The 27,408-nt window shown below is 36.3% G+C and overlaps 3 protein-coding genes across 5 annotated transcripts in view; 2 read left to right on the forward strand and 1 right to left on the reverse strand.

Moving 5' to 3' along the window:
• The first annotated feature begins 741 nt into the window (after positions 1 to 741).
• LOC127659427 (cationic amino acid transporter 2-like) lies at positions 742 to 14,710 on the forward strand. Of its 2 annotated transcripts, none has more exons than XM_052149229.1 (12): positions 742 to 950; positions 2,181 to 2,562; positions 3,378 to 3,533; positions 4,075 to 4,240; positions 4,379 to 4,515; positions 4,890 to 5,112; positions 6,302 to 6,441; positions 9,355 to 9,457; positions 9,891 to 10,090; positions 10,220 to 10,386; positions 11,831 to 11,939; positions 12,937 to 14,710. In XM_052149229.1, the coding sequence occupies exons 2-12, from the start codon at positions 2,199 to 2,201 to the stop codon at positions 13,089 to 13,091; spliced, it is 1,920 nt and encodes a 639-aa protein (XP_052005189.1). In that variant the 5' UTR covers positions 742 to 950; positions 2,181 to 2,198; the 3' UTR covers positions 13,092 to 14,710. The 2 variants fall into 2 exon arrangements, with proteins under 2 accessions (XP_052005189.1, XP_052005190.1); XM_052149230.1 differs by lacking the exon at positions 6,302 to 6,441 and adding an exon at positions 6,904 to 7,040.
• A 1,022-nt stretch (positions 14,711 to 15,732) lies between these two features.
• LOC127659429 (platelet-derived growth factor receptor-like protein) lies at positions 15,733 to 19,302 on the forward strand. The gene is made up of 6 exons (XM_052149234.1): positions 15,733 to 15,903; positions 16,615 to 16,894; positions 17,045 to 17,196; positions 17,339 to 17,638; positions 17,812 to 17,948; positions 18,449 to 19,302. The coding sequence occupies exons 1-6, from the start codon at positions 15,765 to 15,767 to the stop codon at positions 18,638 to 18,640; spliced, it is 1,200 nt and encodes a 399-aa protein (XP_052005194.1). The 5' UTR covers positions 15,733 to 15,764; the 3' UTR covers positions 18,641 to 19,302.
• Positions 19,303 to 19,503: 201 nt separating this feature from the next.
• The window catches only part of LOC127659426 (microtubule-associated tumor suppressor 1 homolog A-like), a 43,555-nt gene continuing 35,650 nt past the window's right edge, over positions 19,504 to 27,408 (reverse strand). Inside the window, exons 7-13 of one of the 2 annotated variants that reach the window (XM_052149228.1) lie at positions 25,278 to 25,492; positions 24,557 to 24,662; positions 24,365 to 24,438; positions 24,108 to 24,203; positions 23,466 to 23,582; positions 23,181 to 23,278; positions 19,504 to 20,995 (exon numbers count right to left, since the gene is read on the reverse strand). In XM_052149228.1, coding sequence (XP_052005188.1) covers positions 20,782 to 20,995; positions 23,181 to 23,278; positions 23,466 to 23,582; positions 24,108 to 24,203; positions 24,365 to 24,438; positions 24,557 to 24,662; positions 25,278 to 25,492 — 920 coding nt within the window. In that variant the 3' untranslated portion in view covers positions 19,504 to 20,781. The remainder of the gene's footprint in view (positions 20,996 to 23,180; positions 23,279 to 23,465; positions 23,583 to 24,107; positions 24,204 to 24,364; positions 24,439 to 24,556; positions 24,663 to 25,277; positions 25,493 to 27,408) is intronic. The other variant, XM_052149227.1, reaches the window with a different exon arrangement.

Consider the following 27,408-nt stretch of genomic DNA (forward strand, 5'->3'; position numbering starts at 1 on the left):
TAGGTGTACAGTTGTTCCTAATAAAGTGAGTAGTGAGTGTATTGATATATACAGTATACTTATATACAATTCGGAATTTATTTTGACCTCCTGAGGTTGACAATCAACATTTTGATTTTAACCTCCTTTTACTGACCATTTGTTGAAAACAAAAATATTGGAAATATAGATTTCTCTCAGTACTTACCTAGACAGCCCAAGCTGTATTTGGTTTGTGATATCAGCACTGCTATGATGTCATTTTGGAGAGGCCCATTGACCCTGTATCCCTGCTCTGATGGGCTTATATATAAGGGAAACAATCATCCATTAAAGTAATTAACCTTGCAGGTTTCTTTCTCTAATCAGTGCATATGCTTTTAGCAACTCTTCCACACTGCACTAGTCAAACAGATCTGTATGTCTCAATGTTTGTAAATGTCAATGGCTTAACGATTTATCAGTGGCCAGTAAGTGCACTGGCAGCAGAGACTTACTCAGCCATATGTGTGTTTTTTATTTTTTTTTAAGGCAAATCAGACACCAAAAAGGTCCCTTTTGCCTATAACACACACACAATGTTCTTTATTTCATGAACCCTGATGAACAATAGTGATTTTTGCCTCCAAAAATTGCCTTCCAGAGTCTGAATCTCCCCTACCCCTCCTCCTCCTTCTCTTCGGGGCAGCTGCCAGATTAGTCCTCTGGAGGGCAGGACAAGTGTAGTAGGGAGTAAAAGTACAGTTGAGGTCTGCATGTTATTTGAGCTAGAGGGAAGGGGCAAACTTGAGACTTGGGAAGGACTGACTTGTACTAAGAGATCTGTGAGCTTTTTAAAGAAACCAGGAGATCCCTGTGAGGTGTGTGTGTTGGGGGCGTGTATGTGTTAGTGGGAAAGCTGTAAGAACTTTGTTAAAGGCATTACTTTCCCAAAAGTGACTCATCCACAGCTGCCAGTGTCTCAGCAGGTGGTAAGTCTTTTTTTGCAAATGCATTATTTGTAGATTATTTTTTTTTGACAAAGTCATAAATAATGAATTGTTCAAGAACAGAAGACTGTTAATTTTACAAGAGTTGTAAAATTAAATTGTGATGATATTAGTTCAAATGAAGATATCTTAATATAGACTAAAAGCAGACAAGTACTGTGTGAAAAAGTTAAATATGCATGCACTTTTACATATACATATATATCAACTTGTATATATATATATGTGTGTGTGTGTGTGTAGAGTGTGTGTAAAATGTTACTGTAATTCTAATGATAGCCAATAGTTTATTCCTCACTCATTACATTAAGTAGCCTAAGAATTAAATGGGGTTCAACTGTAAAATATGTTATGCTGTAACTGCAGCTTGAGTTGCTTGTCAAGTTGTGCTTCATAAAGAGTGATACGTCCTTGAGCATGCAGCTCATAGATACAGCCTTTTGCATGTTAATATTCTCAGTTTGCGTGACTCTTTCACACCTTTCACAGGTTGTAAGCATACATAGTGTAATGCTAATGCCCAGTAATTATGTTAAATGCACCAGAATGTCCCATACTTTTTATAAAATGCCTGTTTTATGTGTAACAATATTATTTCAATAGAGTAATTTTATGGAGACAACTTTGTGCTTTTTAGTTCTACTATGTCTACAACCTCATTTAGAGCCACAAATGGGCACACTGCCAAAAACAACAACAACTACACAGTATCTGGCTGTTTAAAGAGACTGCTTTTTTATGATGAGATTTTGCCCATGGTAGAATGTTTAGAATGCCCTCTTAAACTTGTAAACCATTGTCAATGGTTTAATTGATCAAGGTTATCTCTGATCAGTAAAACAACGTGCCAAATACCTATGTCTGTCAAAATGAGGTGAAAGGATTTTATCCCACTATTATGCAATGTCGCCTCAGGCTTTTTGCAATATTCTTTGCTAGGCAACGCTTAAACCTGCTTAAACTGTAGATATTAGATTTTAACTCCTGATGATCTTGTAGTACAGTACATTTTGCATTCATTGTTGTTAGAACATTAATAAAAAAAACATTCTGAGATGTGAGTCTGTGAGTGGGTTTTCTGAAGGAATAAATGTGTCTCTTAAAACCTGTTTTTATGAGGGTTAATCAAATCATCTACATAAAAGTTCACAAGACAGCTAGTTTGACTTGATTTATTTATCTGAAAAATATAATACAACATTTTCTGGACAGTTTTTATTCACAGGAGGAATGCTGAAACATTGCCTCACGTTTGGCCGTTCCCTTTTGAGGAGGAAAAATGTGGACTGTCTTGAAGAGTCCAAGCTGTGCCGTTGCCTCTCCACTGTTGATCTCATTGCCCTCGGGGTGGGAAGTACACTTGGGGCCGGTGTCTATGTGCTCGCTGGGGAGGTTGCTAAGGGCAATTCTGGCCCCAGCATTGTGGTGTCCTTCCTTATAGCTGCATTAGCATCTGTCATGGCCGGTCTTTGCTATGCCGAGTTTGGTGCGCGAGTACCAAAGACAGGCTCGGCCTATCTGTACAGTTATGTGACAGTGGGGGAGCTCTGGGCATTCATTACTGGATGGAACCTCATTCTGTCATATGTAATAGGTAAACATTAATTGTTAATAGGTTATCAGTGTTAATGCAATCAATCAGTGTTAAAGGGATAGTTCACCCAAAAATGCAATTCTCTCATCATTTACTCACCCTCATGCCATCCCAGTTTGTATAACTTTCTTTCTTCAGATGAATACAAACAAAGATTTTTAGAAGAATTACTCAGCTCTGTAGGTCCATACAATGCAAGTAAATGGTGACCAGAACTTTTTCAAAAGTCCAAAAAGCATATAAAGACAGCATAAAAGCTATCCACACAACTCCAGTGGTTAAATCAATGTCTTCAGAAGTGATATGATAGGTGTGAGTGAGAAACAGATCAATCTTAAAGTTACTTATCTTACTATAAACTCTCCTCCCTGCCCAGTAGGTGATGATATGCACAAAGAATGTGAATCACCAAAAACAAAATAACAAGATGGTGATATTAAACAAGGTCTTAAATATTGACCTGTTTCTCACCCACATCTATCATATCGCTACTGAAGATATGAATTTAACCACTGGAGTCTTGTGGGTTATTTTTATGCTGCCTTTATATTCTTTTTGGACCTTCAAAGTTCTGGCCACCATTCCCTTGCATTGTATGGACAAACGGTGCTGAGATATCCTTCTAAAATATTTGTTTTTGTTCTGCTGAAGAAACAAATTCATGCACTTCTGGGACAGCATGTGGGTGAGTAAATTATGATTTTCATTTTGAGTGAACTATCCCTTTAATACAGCTTGTCACTGTGGACATACAGTAAATTTGAATCATTTGAAAATATATTGTTCCAACACAAACTGATATTTTACTGGAACAGGGACATCTAGTGTGGCACGGGCCTGGAGTGGGACTTTTGATGAGCTCATAGGGGGTCACATTGAGATGTTCTGCAAAATGTACTTCAAAATGAGCTTGCCTGGCCTAGCAGAGTACCCTGATTTCTTTGCAGTTTGCCTCATCTTACTTTTGTCAGGTAAAATAAAAAAGTCCTATTAAAATTCTGTTGTTCATTTCAGTAGACTGGAAATAAGAAGCAAGTGTTTTGCAAACCTTTGAGATCTGTTTTGGATAATTAAATGTTATGTCCAGTACAATTAGACAAACTCCTGAATGCATTGGTAATACTTTACAATAAAGTTTAACATTCGTTAACAATATTAGTTATCATGAACTAACAATGAACAATACTTCACAGCATTTATTAATCTTAGTTCATGTTCATTTCAACATACACTGTAGTAATTCATTTTTAAATCAAAAGTTGTATATGCAAACATTAGTTAATGAACTATGACCTAACATAACTTACAATGAACAACTGTATAAAACTGTATTACAAACTAACATTAACATTAAGATTATTAAATGCTGTAGAAAATAAATTGTTCATTGTTATTTCAATATACCATAAAATATGGAACCTTACTGTATTGTTAAGTGTTTATGTATTTAGTAAATTATGACTCACATTGGCATACATATTTCCTAAAATGTACCCCCCCCCCCCACCACAGGTCTTCTGTCCTTCGGGGTGAAAGAGTCAGCTTGGGTCAACAAAATCTTCACAGCTGTAAACGTGCTTGTGCTTATGTTTGTTATTATATCTGGTTTCGTAAAAGGAGACTCACTCAATTGGAATCTGTCAGAAGAATCTCTAATAAATGCCACAATTGTCACAAGGTGAAGAATATGTCTTCTGTTAAACATGACAACTTTTTTTTTTTATTATTGGATGATGGATGCCAGCTTGATGTGTGAATTTTTGGTTATCATAACAAGATGAATTTATTTCAAAACCGTCAAAATGTTTCATTACAGGAACCTCTCACACACGGCTAATGTTACCAGTGATTATGGTGCTGGAGGCTTTTTGCCTTATGGCTTTAGCGGGACACTGGCTGGGGCAGCCACATGCTTTTATGCCTTTGTGGGATTTGACTGCATTGCAACCACAGGTATTCAAACACAGCTTTTCTCATGATAGATAAACTTAAAGAACAGAATAAGGGCTGTTTACATAGGATTCGTTTTTAGAGAAAGTAAACTTTTAAAAGCTCGTCTCGAAACACCCGCATTCCGCATCCATTCATTTCACTGCATCTACCTTTTTTTTAACGCATTACACATTTTTGTGTGAGAGGCCCCTTAGAGAGCTCATCATTTATAAAGTTCTACACATCTCCCACCCCTGCATGTTTCTAAAAAGTGTTCTTCTCTCAGCTGTGTTTGCATATTCCATCTGGGCCTGCCTATGATCACAGATTACAAAAACAGACATGAATGTATGACCCTGGATGAATAAATTGATGTAATGTTTTATTGAGATCAGGTGAGGAGGTGAAGAACCCTCAGAGGGCCATTCCCATTGGTATAGTCGTCTCCCTGCTGGTCTGCTTCCTTGCCTACTTTGGAGTGTCTGCGGCCCTCACACTTATGATGCCTTATTACCTGTTGGATGAGAAGAGTCCCCTGCCTATGGCTTTTGAATATGTGGGCTGGGGACCGGCGAAATATGTAGTGGCTGCAGGATCGCTTTGTGCTCTATCAACCAGGTAAACGTCCTGCTTTGCTTTCACATTGCTGTCCTGCTGGCCAAGGTTTCTTATAAGATTGTATATTGAGGCAGCATGCTGAGATCAAACATTGCAGAAGGTAATATTTCAAAATACAATCATTTTGTCTAATGTGATAAACATGTTAATTCAGTTAAACACAATTCCATTCTTGGTAATAGTTGGGTCTGTGGTGGATTGATTACTATGCTTTGCATCTTCAATGATTTTGTGATGGTGATTTGTTTGAAACAGAGCCACTGAACATTGCTTTTACTTGTAATCAGGTTTGCACTTGCTCTCTTTTAGAACAAAATGTACTTGTGTGACTTGTGTTTTATTTTTTCCTGGTGACCTAAATCAGTTAAATAGAACATATTGTTTGGCATCTAGAAACACCCCCTAAAGAAACATGAATGACTTGATCCAGTCATCCTTTATCCAATTTATATCATTATGGTTGTTGGATTTTCTTTAATACTGTTCTGGAATGCATTCATTGAAGATTTTTGATCAGTGCCAATTTTAATTTACATTAATATCCTTGCTGGATATTAGGAATCCAAGATACTGTAGTCTATGGGCCTTAAACAAAACTCTCAGGAAAAAATGAGGATGATGTAACTCTATGTCTGGTCCCATTTGCTTCTTTTGCTATGTGCTGTAAAATATTCTGATATTTTTTATATTTCTTAAAATCAACATGAAACTGTGTTTACATCCCATTTTACTTCTGTGACATATTTCTGAGAGAAACATGAATTTCAACAAGATAAAATGTAGTATGGGAATCCATTAGAAATTGATTGAATTATGAAAAGTGGTCTTTTTATGAGAGGAAGTTGGAAGAGAGCGAATAAAAAAATAGGGATTGGTGATGTCACAAGAAAAACAAAAAATTCCTTTCAAAGGTGTAGCAAGTTGTTACATTTTTATAAATGATTTGAAAGGCAAATTTTTTGGACAAATGTGCACTATACAATTGTGCACAAGAAGACCATGAATTTATTTTAAGATAGTATATAGGAGCAATTTGTATTTCATGTTGATTTTAAAAAGACAAAAAAAAAAAAAAAAAAAAAAAAGTTTATTTAGTCCTCTGTACAGCAGAAGAAGTCTTTGGGATCAGCTCTGAAGCATGTAATTAATTGACCTGTTGCTTCTGCTGATGTCTTTGCCTCACATGCAGTCTGCTGGGCTCCATTTTCCCAATGCCACGTGTAATCTATGCTATGGCACAGGATGGGGTGCTTTTCAAAGTGTTAGCCCAAATCAATCCTAAGACGAAGACCCCACTTATTGCCACAATGTCTTCCGGTGTAGTTGCAGGTGAGAGTTGGAGGCACGGTTGCTGTGCAAACTGCCCATGTGTTCCACCAGGCAAATGTGAAAAAGTGTGCAATACCATACATAAAATGAACGTATCTCTTACAGGATTACCACAGTCCTGGAAAACCTGGAAATATCAGGGAATTTTATAATTGTGATTTTCAGACCTGGAAAATTCATTGAAATTAATAAAAATGCTAAAAGGCATGTAAAAGTCATGGGCATTTCTATAGTGAATATACATGTTTCTCTTTATGGTCAGCTCTAAAATGATTTTTAAGTCACTGAAGTTCATTAGTCAAAGAGTTTGGGATACCTGCTATTAATTAACTATTTGAAAAGCACTAATGGGTTAACATAATTAAAAAGATTTGCTCCTTCACACTTGCCAGTGGTGGTTAATATGTTTCCTTCCTTCCAGAGTTCCAGCTGTTTGAAACATGACCCCTTTTTTGTCTTTAGCCTGTTGGGTTCCATGTTCCCTCTTCCACGTATACTATTTGCCATGGCGCGAGATGGCATACTATTCAGATTTCTTTCCAAAGTGAGTAAGCGTCAGTCGCCAGTGGCTGCCACTATGGCAGCAGGCACTACCGCGGGTAAGCTAAGACCGAGGTAGGCCTTGCTTGGCCTGCCATCCTGTTTTTGTTAGCTTGGTGGAGGTGCAGTGTGTCTGCTTAATTACACTGTTGATGGGTGCATGCTTTCAGTGTGTTATTGGTGCTGGTGGTGATACTAAAATCTAAATGAATACAGATATAATTAAATAGTTGAATACATCATGCAATGCTGCAATAAAAAAAACAAAAATATTTACATAAATATTTATTTGCATAAATAAATTAATAATGTTATTGATTGCGACATTTCATGATGTACTGGATTTTTTATTTCATTGTATATTTATTTTTGTTCATGATATTACATTAAGACATATTACATGGCATAATTTGTTATATTATAATTTAATCATTAGGAATATTATATTATAATATTTGTCAGGTTTGGGTTGAGGAAATGGCAGGACTCAAATGCAGAGTAGCGATAAGGGCTTTTAACAAAAATATAACAAAAACAAACAAAAATTACCCCAAAGAGGGAAAAAAAAGACACAGTCCAGGGAGACAAAGGAGACAGATGACGAGCTGGAATAGGACAGGACAGGACAGGACCCGACTGACAGACACCTAACAAGGAAACATCCACAACAGCCACAATTATATTATTATTATATTGAATTATTTTTATTTGGGGGCCTTTCTCAGAAATGTTGATACATGTGATTAATTGTGATTAATTAATTGGCATATCATGCAATCAATTCGATTCGAATTGCAATTGATGAACAGCTATAATGCCTTGTTAATTCATGCTCACATTTTATTACATTTTTATTTATAACATTTTTGATTTATATAATAATTTCTTTCTATATCCCTCCATATGGGATTGAACAGCAGCGTGTAGTATTCAAAAATAATCAATTGCATGCAAAAGCAATATGTGGAATGCTTTTTGAAGTTGGCAAGAAAATAAAAGGATGTCACTCTTGTGTTGCTACCATCCAGAAAAAGCCCAGTCACTTTATTATATATATCTGAAATCCTGTGTCAGGTGCACTTGTGTGATGGATTGCTGACAGCTGCAGGGAGAGTCGTAATATTTCCCTTAGAGTGTGTGCTGTGGAAATAGAGCACTTTGATGCTAGCAGGGGTCAGCTCAGTGGATGCTTATGGATTCTGAGGACTTTTAAAGAAATGAGAGAGCATAGGGGAAGCATAGCTAAGGGGTGAGGAAGCGGGACAGTTTTTGGTTTAGGAACCCCCTGCATATTACACATGTTAGGCTTATCCTAAAGCAGTTGTGTTTGTTACTGTACAGTGCCTCCTTGCTGTGAGGGACGATTGAGCACCTGTATTAGAGGTCATAGGGCACATCTGATCTGGAGCTTCTTTCAACAGAACATGCAAACACTATTCAGTCACATACTGAGATTAAAGATTAGAGATTAGAATCAAGAGACCTATTGGGTATTGATAATGCTTTTTATTAACTTTTAATTAAACTGCAAACTGTAATCAGTACCCCACGTAGAGTAAAATCCAATAATCTTTTATTTACACTAGGATTATTAAGGCAATTTTAGTGCAGTCATAGTTACACATTTTTCTAAATAGGTAGATTTACCTTAAAATGTATGAAAATTAAATAAGCCGTGCATGCCCTTTTGTACAGTGACCCCAAAAAGTATTTGGAACCGTCATAGCTCAATTACAAATATGAATGTTGTCATAGCATTAGTAAACAATATATCAAACTGTGGCATTTATTTCAGTAGTACAAGCACACTTATTAAGCAAAATTTTCACAAAAAGAAGTGTGCTTTTAAATTGTACAATACTAGACACCTGTTCCCTTTCTGTCAATTTAGCAAATAAATAAAAAAAATTATTAAATCTAAAAACAAATAAATCCATGCAATTCATTTAATGCATTTTAAGAGTCCACATAGCTTTGGGGCCACTGAATGTAAAATATTGTATTTATACAGGTTCCTATAGATTGTGACATTGTGTTTGCATATTTTTATTTATTGAGTTGTGTTTTAATCAATCATTTGAGGGGCTCTTTAAGAGGACTGTGTACTACATTCATTTCAAAGTGCATTATTTGCTTTGAAAGTTACCAAACCCTGTATCATATGTATAAATGTTTAGACTTCACTTAGATTTAATTTTGATTTATAATAGCCATTCAATTTATGCAGCATTATTAAGTCCTTTTCAAGTGCCCTTCAAATGTCCCTCATTAGTCAACCATTTAGGTTTAATTTCATTGTTGTACATGAAGTAATTTTTTGAAAGTCTGAAATAAGTTTACTACACCTGATAAGCTTTTGTTTCACACCAACAGCTATCATGGCTTTCCTGTTTGACTTGAAAGCGTTGGTGGACATGATGTCTATTGGAACCTTGCTGGCATACTCCTTAGTAGCTGCATGTGTACTTATCCTCAGGTTAGTGAACATTGTTATGGTATTATCTGAACGGCTTTACTCAAGTGTGTTTAATTAAATTTGCTGCAATAAATATAATAAATAAATAAATTATAGTAAACTGTTTACTATAAATTATCTGCCATCTAGTACTCATGTGTCACTTTGCAACTTTACAACTTAAATAATTTTGAAATGTTTTTCCCAGCTTAATGTGCAGAGGCAGAGTTTGGGAGCATAGTTTTTTGCTATTCGGTTTAGTGACCCTATTGGCAGAGACATTAACACTTAATCTTTAAGCATTGGCAAATTTCTTGTGATAATCTCCATAGACTGTATTCTGTATACTGTCACATTTGATTATTGTATTTATAATGTTTTCTTATTCTAATGGCATGAAACAGCTATTTCAAATACAAATTCAATGTTATTTGCAACAACACTTACATGTCAGATACCAGCCGGATGCTGCATTTGAGAGGTGTAGGATCAGTGAAGGGAAGGAAGAGGCAGGTGAATCTGAACTGACGGAGTCTGAGTCTCACCTCAACATGCTAAAGGATAGAGGTGTAACCCTACGCTCTCTCCTCAACCCTCCTTTGCTGCCCACTGAACAGACATCAGGGGCTGTCAATGTGTCTGTTATTATCATAGGTTTGTACTGCAGTAGTTAAAGATTGGTTTGATAGATCTGTGGCCTTTGGCTTCCAAATAAAATCTGGCATCTGCTCTGAAAGTTTACATCTGTAGTCACACTGATCTATGTTTGTTTTTCCCCTGCAGTTCTTGTTGTGTGTGTTGTAAGCACGCTCAACACATACTATGGACAAGCTATTGTTGCCATGGAGCCATGGGCCCTGGGGGTTTTAGCATCATCCTTGTTCATCTTTATTACGTGCATATTTTTGGTGTGCAGACAACCTCAGACGAGGAAGAAAGTTTCATTTATGGTATGTAAGTTTATGGAGCAATCAAAAAGTTACAATTGTTACAGGACATACAAATCATAAACCATCAAAGCCAACATATGAGATACAAGTGAACATTATCAAGCATTACTGATATTTGAAACACAAATTGAAATAAAATGAAAAATTATTCACATTCTGTACAAAAACACACCACTTTCAAACCACTTTCAAACCCTTAAAGGGATAGTTTACCCAAAAATGTATATTCTCCCATCATTTACTCACCCTCATGCCATCCCAGATGTTTATTACTTTTTTGAAATATTTTTTGAAGAATATTTCAGCTCCTGGAATGCATACATACAATGCAATTGAATAGTGGCCAGAACTTTGAAGTTCCAAAAACCACATAAAGGCAGCATAAAAGTAATCTATAAGACTCCAGTGTTTCGTATTCAGAATATATATATAATAGGTGTGGGTGAGAAACAGATCTTTTTTACTATAAAGAAGAGTAAAACACAAGAATCGCCAAAAACAAAAGTAGCAGAAATGCAGAAGTGAAAGTGGAGATTTATAATTAAAAAGGACTTAAAAATGTATCTTTTTCTCACCCACATCTATCATATTGCTTCTGAATACATGGATTTAACCACTGGAGTCTTATGGATTTATTTTATGCTGCCTTTATGTGCTTTTTGGACCTTCAAAGTTCTGGCCACCATACACATACATTGTATCTACCTAAAGAGCTGAGATATTTGTCTAAAAATATTTGTCTGTGTTCAGCAGAAGAAAGAAAGTCATACACATCTGGGAGGGCATGATGGTGAGTAAATGATAAGATAACTATCCCTTTAACTATACAGCGAATTGCTTGATGAGTGCAGTTTGATTTCTTGTGTTGACATGTTGAAACAGGAATCAAGTATTGAAGAGCTCATTTTTTGAAAGGTATTTTAGTTATGTCACAGCCATGAACTAGGTCCATTCTAGTTTGCAATCTAGTTCAGGTGCATATAGGGGGAGGGGCATTGCCATTCTGCTTGAGAGCATTTCATTGGATAAAAATAGGTGTATCGCTAGATGAGTCATCAGTATTTTTGGTATGTACATTTTTGGTCTGAAAAACTGTACATTTTAAAAGTGTATATATATGCATTTTAAAAGGTTCATTTTGTCAACTTTTCTTTCAATTTTTTTATTTCATGGGGTCTTATATTAAACAAACAGTTACTTATGTGTATTCTGCCAATAGAGTGCAGGGTTTTAGGCTAATAGCCTGTATAAAATAACTCTGTTTGCAAAGCACTCAGTGTCCTCTTTAGGGTTGCATTGTGTGTTATCCTTATCTGACATGGAAAACAAAGTTATTCAGCCTGAAAAAGTCTCCATTCACAGTGTTTTGGCTCATTTCATTAGTGATTGCTGAGCAGAGTGCAGTCAAGCAGATGCTGAAAGCAGTGTTTTCTTCTTGTTTCAGGTTCCTCTGTTGCCTTATCTACCCATTTTGAGTATATTTGCCAATGTGTATCTCATGGTTCAGCTTAGCGGAGACACATGGATCCGTTTCTCCATCTGGATGGCAATAGGTAAGTGCTAATTACTGTTACTTATCTAAATGGGGACACAACATAGGCTTCTATTGTTTTTATATAAAGTCAATAATAATAACTATAGATTAACCTAAACCCACACCCTAATCCTACAAGAAAATAATTTGAAAAACATTTTTAGAACTTAGAAGAAACATTTTAGAATAAAAGCGTTTTTAGGAATATTATTGTATGAATGGGATGTTTTTCCAAATGAGGACATCCCAAATTGTCCTCAAATGGAGGTTTTGTCAGACTTAGCTGACTTCTTTTTAACCAAAACTACAGCTAAGTATACATACACACACACACACACACACACACACACACACACACACACACATGTTGTGTTTCCATGTTTTATGGGGACTTTCCATAGACATAATGGTTTTTATACTGTACAAACTTTATATTCTATCCCCTAAACCTAACCCTACCCCTAAACCTAACCCTCACAGAAAACTTTCTGCATTTTTACATTTTCAAAAAACATAATTTAGTATGATTTATAAGCTGTTTTCCTCATGGGGACTGACAAAATGTCCCCACAAGGTCAAAAATTTCGGGTTTTACTATCCATATGGGGACATTTGGTCCCCACAAAGTGATAAATACACGCTCACACACACACACACACACACACACACACTCTCTCACTCACTAAAACCGCAAACAAAACTGAATACTAAGGGGTGCAACTTGATGTCCCATGTAAAATCTGGGCCCTGAAGCAAAACCAGTTTAGAACCACTGGTATATCTGGTAGTCCAACATAGCCAAGGTGTTCATACTGGTGGAAATGGGTGGCCAATGATGTCTTGCTTGTTGTTAGATTTGTTAACTATCCTGTTGGATCACCAGCACACCAGTTGTCACAACACAACATACTTTATGCTGTGACCAGCTATACTGTTATTTATTTATTTATTTATTTGTTAGTAAGAAATAGGCATACAAATTTCATATTAATCTTAACTTTAATATAAATACACAGGTTTCCTCATCTATTTTGGATATGGGATCTGGCATAGTGCTGAACGCAAGAGGCATCTACAGAACTGTGTTGGTGTGATGGAGAAAAAGAAGCTGACTGTAAATGAAGGCACTGTGGAGTATTTGATTAACACGGAGAAGACTAGCCCATGTTAAAATATGGCAGACATGGTCTCACAGTAACTGGCTGTTCTCCACAGCATTCACCAACTGGCTTAAAGATCGAGCTCTGTGTATTCTGCCTTACAGTCACTGCCATCATGAACAATGTTTTATCACTGTATCGCTCTCACATGTGCTGTGATCAGATCATGTAATATGACATCAGGGGTGTAAATGAATTGATGCGCACTGATCTGAAAATGATCATCGATCTGACAATGAAAATATAACGCATTATAGATTTAGTTAATTAATTTGCTAATTGCTAATAATGACATCACATTACAATTTAATATGCATTAATTTCTTATCAAAATAAATGTTTTGACCACTACAGGGTGAACTGTCCCATAATTTAGCATATACTTGAAAATAATTACAAAATGTATCAAAACAATAACATTGAACCAATCCAAACTGTGACCAAATTTCAGATTCTTCTTCTTAGAAATTTAGCAGTACATTGCATTATTTAATAAACAATCAGTATTACATTTAATTCAATGGGCAATTTGCATTGAAATGTGTTTGGAGGAGAAAGGGAAAACATATTCACAAAACATACTTGATTGTCTAATGAGTAAAAGTATTAAGACTTCCACAGAAAGGTTTACGTCTACTGTTAGTTAGTTAAATAATAATACTAATAATAAAGACAAAAAAAAAAAAGAAAAGTCAATTAACCAAATAACTGTGAAACATTGATTCGATTTTTGGGAAAAGCTATGCAGTGCAGATATTGGTGAATGCCCATCATCACAGAATAGCTAAGTCCTTTATTGTTTTTTTTAAATCACCTCAAGTGTTTACTTCTCAGTTATATAATTAATTCAATTGACTAGATCTTATTTTAAGTGCCAGAGATATTAAGTTGCTCATGTAAGGCTACTTGTAACTTGTATTCTGATTATACTGCATTTGTCTTCACTCTATAACTCTACATATTACATGTGTTTCTGAATTTCTGACAGGCATATACTGTAATGTTCAGAGTTCATAGGTCAACCTGTTTTACTCAACCGAAAGGTCTGATTATCTTGATGAGGAAGAAGATATGTAATGAATGTTTTAAAAAGTCATGTTGTAAAATTATCCATTGCTCACTTTGTTTTCTTTTAAGAATCTTTTTTTTTTTTTACTCTTCAATTAGCTACTTTTTTAGGAACTTATTTGATAAACAATTTGAACCATCAACAAGTTTGTGCACATGGTTTTACATCTTCAAAAGTTTGAAAATGTTGGCTTGCACTCCGGTATTCTGTTATCATCTCAGTCTATACACTACATGGTTCAATGTTGTCAACAGCAATTTTTTTGATGCACTAGTGATGCTAGAAGACAGAGGTGGTCTAACTTGAACCTGGTCATTTGAAAAAGTTTCTTCAGTCTACAAGTTCTGAAGTGTTTACTTGCTCAAAACGCTCAGAGTCGTAAATTGCAGTGCAATTGAATAATGGAATGCAGGATCTTTGGATTTGTGCACATTTTCAAAGTTTGTTTTGTGTCATTAAGAAAATGTACATCAATTATTATATTACAGGGGTCTGGTGCATTTCAAGGATTATGCCATTTTTATAAATTGGTTGCATACAAACCAATAAAAGTTTTCTCACCTCCCTTTTAAGCACGTTTTCCACATTTTTGTAAAGAATTACGTCTGGAGCTTGAATATTACATAACAAGTACAATGACACTGACTAAGTAATGGATATAAACTGTTGTATTAAGCAATTTGCACAGCAAAAAATTCGATTTAAGCATTACCTTTCAATAATCAGCCAAAACAAATAATACCCGCATTGTCCCCAAAGGGATAGCTTACTGAAATGAATATTCCGATTTTAATACAAGATAAGCTCAATCGACAGCATTTGTGGCATAATGTTGATTATGGCTCTCCTTTTTCTAAAAGCAAATTAAGTAGCAAAATTGTAAGTTACAGATATAGGCACCAACAATGGATGTGAATGAGACCCATTATTGGAGGGTAGACGAAATGTGAAGCTTATAATTTTATAAAAGCACTTACATTAATTCTTCGGTTAAAACTCATGTATTATTTGAGCTGTAAAGTTGTTTAAATTATTTTTTACACACGTGGTAGGGCTTTAGAGTTTGTTGACATTTCATCGTCATGGCGACGAAGTTGCGAAATAGGCAATAACTTTACAAAAAAAGGTAGTAAGCGATTTTATGACACTAAAATTATGTTAACATGTATTGTTTACCTCTTGTGGCTATACATTTGAAATAGTATTTTATAGTTTACAGACACTTTAATTGGAAACACCTCACAGTAACCATATTTTTGCTTTTCATTTTTTAAGAAAAGGTGGAGCAAGTCAAAATTCATGTTTGTGTTAATCAGTTTTATGCAACAAAATTTTATATTTTATATTTTGTGTGTCGTACACAAAATATAGTCTCCCTTCATTTCATTCTGTTAAAAGGCTACACTATAAATGTCCTCGGGACAAAAATGTTGTTATCCTCACAATAGCTTTTAAGTAACATTAACTGGAGCTGTAAATTTATGTTCATAACTGGGTCAAAAGTTTGCTTCAGCCCAGCAGAGGGCTTCAGAAAATAAGAAGATGAAGCTCACAGACTGAAACTAGAGGAGGAGTTTGGGAAAATTCCTCTTTTTTCCGCAAAGGATGGAGCTCTATGTGTGGAAGCGGCTCAGACAGTGGTCGTAGAGTTCCTAATCAGAACAGTCCGTTAGTGCTGCTGGAACACACTTCAGTCACCATGAAGCTCTGGCTGCTTTGCACACTGGCACTGCTCTGGCTGGAGCTGCAAAATGGTGAGCAGATTTTATTTTGTTTTGTTTCTTCTGCCTTTAGAAAGTCAATGTTGTCAGTTTCTGGTTTGCAATAAGCTGAGAGGATTTGTCGATGTGGGACTTGTATGGTGTGTGCCAATGCTGACATAAGTGGTAATGGAAACAACATGAGCATAAAGGGGAGGAGATGTTAAATCAGAGCAGAGCATGAAATATTTTTTTCTACGGAAACATCAAGGTTAAATGACTACAACAAAAATCAAAGACAATGTACATTGTTATATGGGATACCCTCTATGATTCAGTGCTAGCAAATTTGTGTGCAACTCGCAATTATTTATTTTCCTCAATTATGTGTATATTTCATTCCTGTAGACTTCATTACTCTCACATATGGCATAAATGAGTTTAAATGAATATAGAGTCATTGAACATCAGAGAGACTGCTCAGATTTGGGCATTTTTGCATAGAGAGCGAAAAAATGCATATTTCCTGCTTTGTTGTTTGTACAGCTGTGAGCTGAAGTATATTGAACAGTTTTCCAGATGGGAGAACCACCCTCTCTCTCCCTCTCCACCAGTTTTGACCAGCATTAATTTCAGTGTCATCCAGGCTGGTTTATACTGGTTAGTGCTGGTCTGGTGTTGGTCTAGCTGGTGGACTATGCTGACCAGCTATTGTTGAATTTTCTGAGAGATATACTTCATTTAATAGTCTACTGGTTTACCTAGGTGTGTGCCAGCAGGTGAAGCATAAGAAAGAGGCTGGTGAGAATCGCATAAGACCAGGAAGAAAGAGGGTGAAAACTCGCTACCCCAAAGTGAAAGAAAAGGAGGCAGAAAGCAAGGGCCAATCTATTCTCACCCAGGTTCTGGATAAAGGCCGTTTTCTTAGACTTGGCGAGACCCTTTCATTAAATCCTGGAAAAACATTGGAACTGAGATGCAAAGGAACAAAGATTGGCTGGGCATTTCCCTCTTATTTGGACACCTTCAATGATAACCGCCTCAGGTATACTTTCCTTTTCAATTTTTCCATTCATTTAGGCTGTTTGGATGAGACCAATTTGGCTAAATCAGGGAAATTAACAGCCCTTAATTTTCAGTATCATCAAGGTCCAGGTCTAAGACTTGACTGATTCTCTTGTTTCATTGGCTCCAGTATAAAACAACATGATAGGTACAGCCAGCTGATTCTGACATCGCCCTCTGCTGCTGATACTGGGGAGTATAGCTGCTGGGTGATGCTCTGTGACGGCTCTGAATGTGAAAAGGATGCTGATACCACCTCCAAAACCTACATATACTTTACAGGTACTGCATCTAACACTACACTTCCAAAGGTTTATGTCATGGTAATGTAACATAACATTACAGAATATATAGATATTTACCCAGGTATACCATATACTTGCAGTCTAAAGGCCTAACTCTCTTTCCTTGTGTGTATGTCTAGACAAAGAAGAGCTGTTTGTCCCCTCTGCCATCCATTTTGAGATTATCTATCTACGGCCTGACAAGCCGGCTACCGTACCATGTCGTGTGACCAACCCCAAAATCAAAGTATCGATGCACAAGGAGGTTCCTCCAGAGGAAATCCCTATAGATGGAAAACAAATCTTATACAATCCCACTAAGGGCTTCATTATCCAAAACCCCAGTCCAGAGCACAAGGGAGCTTACTACTGCAAGGCCAACAGCACCACTAAAACCACCCCACAAATATCCACTAAGTACCAGCTGCTCTATGTGGAGGGTAAGAGAAGAGAGACCCATATGAGAAAACACAATGGTGCTGCTGATTACCAGTTAGCACGAAGCTCACTACTAAAAACTCCTTAATTCACGTATTAGTGCAGTTGTTGTTGATGGATGTTTTGTAGCATTGTGCGCATTTAAAAGTATTTTTTGTCTTGTTTCCCTTCATAGTGCCTAGTGGTCCCCCTTTTGCAACTATTGAGGCTTCTTCAAATACAGTAAGCGGGGGAGATATCTTTAATCTTACATGCACAGTTCTAGGTGAACCTGAGATGAATGTGAGCTTCAGCTGGAGGTATCCTGGCCAGGCAAGTGGAACATCATTCTTTTCCCCTGGTATGCTCAGGTGTGCTACTGATTTGGGATTGATTCGATTATAGTTGAAGATGTAATTATAACAACACAATGTTTTTGATGGGTGGCTGTTGGAATCTCTCAGAGAAGACCAGGAGACTTGAGTACAGCATCAGCAGGATTCTTTATTGTAGAAGATCAGGAGAATCAGTCTACATGTCAGAATGTGTAGTCATCAAGTCTAACTTAGGGAGACATACATTGTATTTTATAGGCATTCAGTGGGCAGTCCTTATCCATATTGGCCTTACACCCTGGGGTGAAACAGAGGTGAGAAAATGTACTCCCGACTGTAAGGTCAAATAGATGTAATCTAGTTGTTTTAAACACAAAAGTGTCTTTGAATTCTTAGTAGATTCAAAGTAGAATCTCATTCCAGGTTATGACTGACAAAATTTTGTTTGTGTAACCTCTACTTAACACTACTGTAACATCCTAAATATGTCTGTTTCAGGGTCAGAGGCCAGTGATCATTCACGACTCCTGGAGGTTGATAAACCGAGGTGTGGGACACACCACACGCATCTCCCAAAGTGTCATGATTGTGGATGATGCTGAAACAATTGACTTTGGAAAGTACATCTGCAGCACCAAAAATAAGCACGGAGAGACATCGGTGGCAACATCAGTGAAGTCGGATCAATAATTTATCCTCAGAAGACAAGGAAGAAAAACAAAGATTATACAATGTGCTGAGCTAGACGTTCACATTTCAGGCTTTATGCTGTTTGATTCAAATTTTAACCATTCAAAATCCATTTTATGTGTTAGAAACAAATAGCTTATTTTTTAAAAATGACATTTAAAATGAATGTAGCTTAATGAAGATACTGAGAGTACCTTGTTAGGTTGTTATTCAGTACTATATATTGTTTGTTCTATTAACTGTATTTTAGGAGTACAAAAGGTTTTGGAGGAATTGGTCGTCTGTGGTATTGTGACTACATCTGCATATTTCAATCACATTAACCCAACAAAATGGAAGGTGTTAAGGTCTAAGATGACTTTTCTGTACTACCTTTCATTACCATGAAATATTGCTGAGGAGCGTGAAGGCTTTGTGCTTTGCTTTAATGGACTCCTTATGTGGAATGTGCAGTGGGAGCCCAGTGCTTATTCAGTGCGACATAGTCAAAGCATGTTTCTCCTCTCACACCAGTCTTTACTTTTCAGTTATTGAATTTCTAGCTATTCAAGAATAAGTTTCAGTAGAATTTGCCCTTATAAGGGAAAGACCTAGGAACCAAGAATACAAAATATATGTATGTTTTACATTATAAACACAAAACGGTGTGACAAATACAAAAACTGCAAGGTGGATTTTAAAGATGAAGTAATTTTTGCCAAAGGGAATTGCAAAAATAAGGATTTTTTTCCAAATAGGTTTCCAGAACACCCTCGTGTTTGCTATTGGTAAAAATAATTCCACACTTCAGATTTGAATTTCAACATATGACTTTATTAATTGCATATTTTCAAGAGTTTCAGTTTCACACCAACATCCACACAGTGAATACATTTAAAAAAAAAAAAAAAAACTTGCATGAATTTAAAGCTGCAGTGGAGGGTTTCAGACAGTAAGGGTGCTCTTGGGGCCATTGAAAAATGCTCAGTCAGATATTTACATGGGTCTCATGATCAGACATAAACATAGAAATAAAAATAATAATACAAATAAAAACTTAAATCTGTCCTCCAGGGCTCAATCACACCAAAATCCCTTATTGAAACAAATTGTTGTGAAAAAAAAAAAAAAACACAGATTCCCAATAATACATGCTTTCAGTCATCATTTCAACAGCATACCGTGATTAATTAATTTCTGATTGCCAAGAAATTTAAGAAATAGATAATTCATCCCATTTTAATAGTCAATACAGATGTTATGAAAATGCAAGCTTTCTGATAAACTCAGGAGAATTCATTCTGCAATCAATCATTTAATAAAAGCTCACCAATCAAGCATATAATTAGAGGGCATTTCAACGGTGATGAAACATGCATCAGATGCCTTCAAGGAGCTCTTGAACTGCATGACATAACAGGCTACAAGTTTTCATGGACAAAATAAAAAGTTGAACAAATTCCTCATATACAATTCAAAGAAAGAAATTATACAGAAAACTAGACACAAATGTGTTGCATATGGTTTTGATAACACCTGGTTCAGATCAGTTTAATCAGTCGAGTATATGCACTGGACTGCATCGGTTTATGGAGTTGATAGATCTATGAAGTGCTTCCTTAAAAAGCTCATATTGTTCTCCTGAAACCTGAGGTCCAAAGTCAAACATCGGAGAAATTTCCATTCGTCCCAGAGCCAAGATACATCCTAAAATATGCAGGTAAACTTAAAAGGTGTCTGGTTTTAAAGCTTTATAACTTGACAAAGTTCTTCAATTCATGGATTTTGATGTCAGTTCTCTACAGAGAGACCCATTCAAGACAATAATGGGTCAAAAAGTCTTAAAAATAATAATTATATATAAGGAGGAAAAACTTAAGCCCTGAGATATTCCTTTTTTGCTCCACAGTCAGACATCAAAGGCAACAAACAGTACAAACGTGGCCTCATTAGTAAGTGCTTCTGTGCAATTTTGTGTTCAGTTTTTTTTTATCTTTTATTTGAAGTCATCTGTTCATGAGTTGAGAGTCAATTCCATTTTAGAGAGGCTTTCAGCCATTGAAATGGTCCAGACCAACAGTTAATATCAGCTTCAGCATGCAGGAAGTGTTCGGTCCGTTGAAAAGTCCTTGAAGATTCTTCCTGGAAGCTGAAAGCCATTGTTATCTGGGCGAGATGGGAGGGCTGGAAAACATCCCAGAGTTGCGCGGTGACTGTAGAGTCAGAGAGGGTGAAGGGGAGACCTTACGTGGGCTGCTAAGATCACCGTTGTGAAGCTTCCAGAGCAGCTCTTCATTTTCCATAGACAGTCGTTTGTTCACTTTGGACTCTTTCTGGAGAGTTTCATGCAGAACTGCCTGCTCTGTGGACAGTTGTCTGAAACAAACAAGGCAGTAAACTCAGGTAAACTTGATAAGATTAGACAATATCACGATCACTATTAACATTGATTCCAAACCAGGGGAACGTGCACTTAACAGGTTCCAGGTGGCACTTGAAAAGATTTAGATTTTGCTTTGATAAAGCTAGGGATGTCCCAATATGTTACTGGTATTGAAATCGGGGTCCGATCCAGCACTCATGTCCTTGTACTCGTGCTCATAAAAATGCTCCGATACCAAAAAACAATACCATCTAACATGCGAATATCATTGTAAAAACATTCAGTGCACAAATAAAATCACTATATGTCCTAGTGAGATTATTTAGCCACTAAAACTGAATTATATTAATTGTTTGATTGTGCTGCACGTTTCAAATGTGAGCACTTGTGATTGTGTGGAGATAGTGTCATATTAAAACTTAGCCTTGGCTCATAGACGGAAAACACTAATGAGCATTGTGTGCACTGTTTGTAGCAGATGAGAGTGAACAGTGTGCAAATTCACTTTGTAGCGCAAGGCACATACATTTTTTTTTTTTTGAGGGATCCATATTACATTTACACAAACACCTGTCATCATATGTAGACTGTACATATTACTAATAGACTGTATATTGAATAATACTGCAGAGGGTATGCAATCTCATCTACCAGAAAGGGATTGCAGATCAATGTACCCAAGTGCAACTCCGTAAGCATGTGGGAGAAACAATAATTTTCACATATTTAATTAAATAGCTGTATTTACCATATTTACCATCACAACACAGAAGCACTTCAAAATAAAAAAAAATAAAAATAGAAATTACGACAGAAATATATCACTACTGAATAGTTAAGTAATATTCACTTTAATATTACTACAGCTACTACTACTAATAAACCAATAGTAATTGTATTAAAGCAATATCTCACATGTGATGCTCTGTTATTCAGCACTTTATTTGACAAAATATAACTCAAATGTTGCATTTTAGATTGTGTTGTTCTGTATAAAAGCACTTCCTTTGATAAAAAAAAAACAATTATACTTTTTATATAAACACCATTTTGATAAATGTGAAAAATTGTTGATATGGAATAAAAATAAAAATAAATAAATAAATAAATATATATATATATATATATATATATATATATATATATATATATATAGACATATAAAAAAGACTCGTATCAGCGAGTACTAAAAGGAAGTATCAGTAAAAACAAAATGGTATCGGGATATCCATAATTAAAGCAATTAAACAAATGATGTCTTAAATATTAGGGCTGTCAATAGGTTAAAATAACAAATCATGATTAATCTAATGATTTTGTCAGTTTCTTTTTAGGAACGAAAACAAAATAGAATGTATTGGTTGTCAATTTGTGAGAATGAATGACATCTGGATGATATTTTGTACTTGTTAGCTTCAGTGATGACTAGATAGGTAAAGTTTGTCAAAAGAAACCTTGATGTTGTCTGACTTGGTCTATACCAAGTTTGTGTATGTAGCTTAAAAGCTCTAGGACAAATTATAGCCAGAAATTTTGGTCTTGGTTTTGAACAAAAACCCTAAACCAAGTCAGTAGAATAAAAGTATTTCACTTTTGTTAAATGTCCAAGGTGGATTTCATTTATGAATAAATTTGCAGTTAGACAGTTTTTCTATAATTGCCACCAGAGCTGCCAAAATATGTAATGACAAAAACAAGTTCAGGTGTCCAAACGGAGATGAAGCAAATTGGAGTCTGTTGATAATGTGAATCATTTAAAAAATGGCCACTAAATGATATCAAGCATGAGTTTAAAAGGAACACATTTTTGGTTTGATCGAAGATGGGTTTCTTTGGGCCTCACTGAGGGAGTTGTGAAGGTACATAAGACAAAAGGTTGGGAAGATGCACTAAAAGATGAAAGAATATAAGGTTCCACAGAAAGCAGGGCGAACCAAGCTTAGCTGCACTGAACAAACGTCCCTTTTCTCACCCAACAAGACCACAAACAATAATCAAATGTAATTAAACTGTCAAAATATAGCCAGCAGCATCAAAATTGACTTGCTTTTCTACAAGTCTGAAGTCCACAGGGGAAAACACCCAAGAGTAATAAGTGAGACCAATGGATTAAGAACAATCATTTCTGAAAGGTATGTGGTGTCTTGACTTTATGTAAGACAGCATGCAGCACGCTACCTCGACAAAGCAGCATGTTTGTCCATTCTGGCTTTGAGGTCCTCATTTTCTTGTTGCAGCTTTTTAAGACACTCATCCAACTTTATATTCCTCTCCATCTAGGATTAAATCAAACTCTCGGTGAGCATTTTTCCTTTATAGATTTATGTTTGCCACTTCAGAAATGATCAGAAGGTACACAAAGTAGAACATTAAAACCGACTGAGAGAAACTAGAATTAAACTTTAATGCCATTTGATTTAAATCATATTAACAGCTTCATGAAACACAGATGATTGAGCTCACCAGTTTATTGATCTGCAAGAGTTTCATGTCCTGTTCATGGATCCGTTTGTTTTTGATGTCCAGCACTACTTTAAGGCTTTCAAGTTCTTGCTCCAAATAAAGGGTGTGGGAGTCCTTCTTCAACATCAAAAATGAGCATGAGCGAGAGAGAGATATCAGGAAACATATGCTGTCTTTCATTCACTGGAATCAATGTTAAGAATTTATCATTGATTTATCATTTAACCATGTTCAAATTTGAGAGTTTTAAATGAGTCATGTATTTGAATAGTTTAGTGTGGTTTAGGTGCTTGCAGCGTTAGGAAAGCTCTCTGAATCACTTATGAACTGCAAGTGAGTGAGTGATAAGTTTCCCATGCTGCCATTGTCACACTATTTATAGAAGCGTAATGCAAGTTAGTTATCTAAAAACCCTTACATGCATTTTCAGAATGTTGAGAGTTCCGGAATCTCCTTAAGACTTATCATAGAGGCCCGTCTAATATTAACCTGCCATTCATGGAAAATACACAATCTACTTAGAGCAAAGTTGAAGTGTGTGGCTTAGTACTGCAAACAGTGCTATCAATGGCTCTTTTTTTTTTTTTTTTAGACTTTTTGACTGACAGTGGAGCTATGGTTGTGAGTGTTAAGGTACTGTACCTGGCTTTGCTCTCCCAGATCATTCCTTCTCTTCTCCTCAACCTTCAGTTTCTCTTTAAGGGTGTTATTCTCTGTAATAAGCTCCTGAATTTGACTCTGAGTGAGAAATATATTTATATATAAAAAATAAATGATTTTACCATATAGCTTAAGGTTTTGTAAAGTTTTGACAAGGCCTTTGACATTTTAATAAAAAAAAAAAACATTTAGAAAGGTTAACAGGAATGGTTGTGTGGAGATTTTGGTTACCGACTTACAGATAATGTTTCTTCTGATTCCTTCAGTGTTGTGTTGATAATATGCAATTCCTTTTCATGGGATTGTTTGAGTTCTTAAAGTCAATAGAATATTAACAATAATCAATCTTTCAACATTGGAGTAAATGTTTCAACATTTATACAAAAACTAGTTTAGAGGGAGAAGAAAAGGCAACGCCCAAGATTATTTACCTTTGAAAGACTCTTCAAACTGTTGCTTAAGGCGGTCCACCTCCAGTATATGGCTGACTTCCAGTTCCTTCTTCAAAGCTTCATGTTTTGATCGCAACTCTTCCAGCTAAAAAAAATTACAAATAAAATCATTATGCAAAAGCCCATCTAAACATCTCAAAAGGTCAATATTGAACCCATACATTGAGACTACATTTATGGGAAAGTATCCATAAAAGATCTTGTAAAACTATTGGTTTACCTTCATCATTTTGTTCTAAACCCATATTAAATTCTTTCCTCTGTGGAAACAAAAAAGGAGCAGTTTACAGATTTAGCTGAACTACCCAAAAGTGTCATAAAAATAAATTGTTCATTTTTGGTGAGAAACAGCCAAAAAGTTATTTTAAAGTAAAAAAAAAAAAATGTACTTGCATGGACAACATTTACTTGCATGGACCACATTTATGATTCTTTTGGGTCACTTTTGAGCTTTAAAGTAAGTCACGAACAACTGCCATTGTATTGAAATGAGCAAATTGGACCTCTTTTAAAATATCCCCTTTTGTGTTCCACTGAAGAAAGTCAGTCATATGACATTAGAGTGAGTAAATAATAACAGAATTTTTTGGGGGGTGAACCATCCATTTATTACGACATAAGACATCTGCAATAAAGTGCATCAAACCATAATTGTGTCAGGACACTTGAGAACGAGCGAGAGAGAAAAAGTCCTCCACACCTGTTGCTCCATCTGCGCTTTGCATCTGTCAGTCTCTTCCTGATAGGTCTGGTAGACCTTCTCCCACTCAGTGGAGTAGAAGGTCTTCAGCCTCTCCTCCAGGTCAGCCAGGTCCAAGCGGTGCTGCTCCTGGACTTTCTGCAGAACTCCATCAAAGGCCACACGCAGGTCCTCCTTCTCGTGCTCTAGACGCTCACATGAGTGAGCAGAGCTCACTAGGGAAAAGATCAGTTCATTTTGAAGTTCAATACATACAGTCAACAAATATCAACCCAATATCAACCCAATTAAAGCCCACCAAGACCAGAGGTTCTCAGCTGATGAGTCCCAGATCTGTTCTGAAGTTGAATGCAAATAACCTATAATTGTGCAAAGATGGGATATCAAAATACCTAGGCATATACCAACATATAAAAGGGAGAAACCCTTTCCTTTGTTGTTGATGTACATCAAATGCTGTGCATCCCATCAAACTCCAGAATTTGTGCAAATTAATCTGTTACTTGTTAAAATGGTAAATACAAATATTGGCTGAGTGTTTGTTCTATGTGTATGTTAAATAATAGTTACGATATTGTTCATGCATTTACAAAATTGTACATTTGTAACAATGTACATGTATCATTTATTTTGTACTTTTGTACGATAATTCTTTTATATGGTGGGTTCGGTGTTCTGGTGCAAAGCCAACTGAGAACCACTGATCTAGATGTTTGCTTTTTTTTTTTGCTGTGGCATGATGACAGCTATCCTCAGTCTTGACAAATAGAAGGTCATCTGATATCTAACATAACAGTTTGAGATATGAAAATATAGATATGCTATATCTAGACAGCAGTGGAAAAATGTGAAAGGCCAAGACATCCATGTCTGTAACTCCATTTGCTGCACTGACATCAGGCCCTGCCTACTCTGGATGCTATGATTCATTACAAAGGTATTCTACACGATTCCCAGTTGTCTCTACAGTTATGGTATCTCCAGCAGTTCTGTAAATACAGTGTCAACTGTTACATGAAACTCCAAGTCAAATTACAATTTAGGGAAAGTTCTTTGACACAAGACACACCACTGTGGATTTTAATCCACAGTGGTGCAATGCACAAAAGTTTCCCAATCCACCATTATGAGCTCTCAATTGCAATTGTGTCACAGATATTTCCCCTATGAGGATTTGCTGTCTTTGCCCACCTCTTATGGTTGGAAACAGATGGCACTTCACAACATTGCACAGCGCTGATATAGTTTATGCACAAAGTGTCAAGTTGAATGTTGCAGCTGCTCCTGTCTTTGTAGTGCATGACTGTGCAGTCAAGTTATCCAGCTCATAAAATAATGGGCTAGTCTGGTGGAACCATGCATGGGTAAGATATCTGGTTTGCATGGATGTCCTATGGTCCTTATTAGTTGAGCTACAGGTCCAAAAGGATCCATATAGACCAGTAATGTGAAATAACAAAGTACAAAACCAGCCATCTCTGCTCTTGAGATGATATTATACATGTAGGGAGTTGACGCATAACATTGTCCATTGACTTCCACTTTAAAAATTGACATATAAATTAATTTCACTTACATTTTTAAGGGAAAGTATACACTGATGAGCCAAAATATTATGACCACTCACATGTGAAGAAAATCACGTTGATCATCTCCTAACAAGGCCCCATGTCAAGGTCTGGGAAGATAAGATGGTAAATGAACAATCCGTTCTCGTAGTGAATGCAGGAGGAATGGGTAGGGGTAAAGACCTGAGAGACTCTGACAAGGGCCAAATTGTTATGGCCAGATGACTACGTCAGAGCATCTCTAAAATGGCAAAGCTTGTGGGGTGCTCCCAGTCAGCTGTGATGAGTACCTACCGACAGTGGTCCGAGGAGGGACAAACCAAAACTGGCGACATGGTGTTTGGCACCCACAGCTCATTGATGCGCAAGGGCAACAAAGGTTATCCCATCTGATCCGAACTGTCAGAAGGTCTACTGTGGCACAAGTCACAGAAAAGTTGAATGATGTTACGGGAGGAATGTTTCACAACACTCAGTGTGTCACACCCTGCTGCGTATAGGGCTGCGTAGCTGCAGACCGGTCAGAGTGCCCATGATGACCCCTGTCCACCTTGAAAGCACCT

This window comes from Xyrauchen texanus, chromosome 19, assembly GCF_025860055.1.
Source record: "Xyrauchen texanus isolate HMW12.3.18 chromosome 19, RBS_HiC_50CHRs, whole genome shotgun sequence".
Taxonomy (NCBI): Eukaryota; Metazoa; Chordata; class Actinopteri; order Cypriniformes; family Catostomidae; genus Xyrauchen; species Xyrauchen texanus.

Excerpts from the sequence above, each read along its gene's own strand:
- LOC127659427 (XM_052149229.1), top strand. The coding sequence starts at position 2,199 with ATGCTGAAACATTGCCTCACGTTTGGCCGTTCCCTTTTGAGGAGGAAA. Across the intron at positions 10,091-10,219 it reads TGTGTCTGTTATTATCATAG|TTCTTGTTGTGTGTGTTGTA; the intron begins GTTTGTACTGCA and ends TTTCCCCTGCAG. Across the intron at positions 11,940-12,936 it reads CTCCATCTGGATGGCAATAG|GTTTCCTCATCTATTTTGGA; the intron begins GTAAGTGCTAAT and ends ATAAATACACAG.
- LOC127659429 (XM_052149234.1), top strand. The coding sequence starts at position 15,765 with ATGTGTGGAAGCGGCTCAGACAGTGGTCGTAGAGTTCCTAATCAGAAC. Across the intron at positions 17,197-17,338 it reads AACCTACATATACTTTACAG|ACAAAGAAGAGCTGTTTGTC; the intron begins GTACTGCATCTA and ends GTGTATGTCTAG. Across the intron at positions 17,639-17,811 it reads CCAGCTGCTCTATGTGGAGG|TGCCTAGTGGTCCCCCTTTT; the intron begins GTAAGAGAAGAG and ends TTCCCTTCATAG.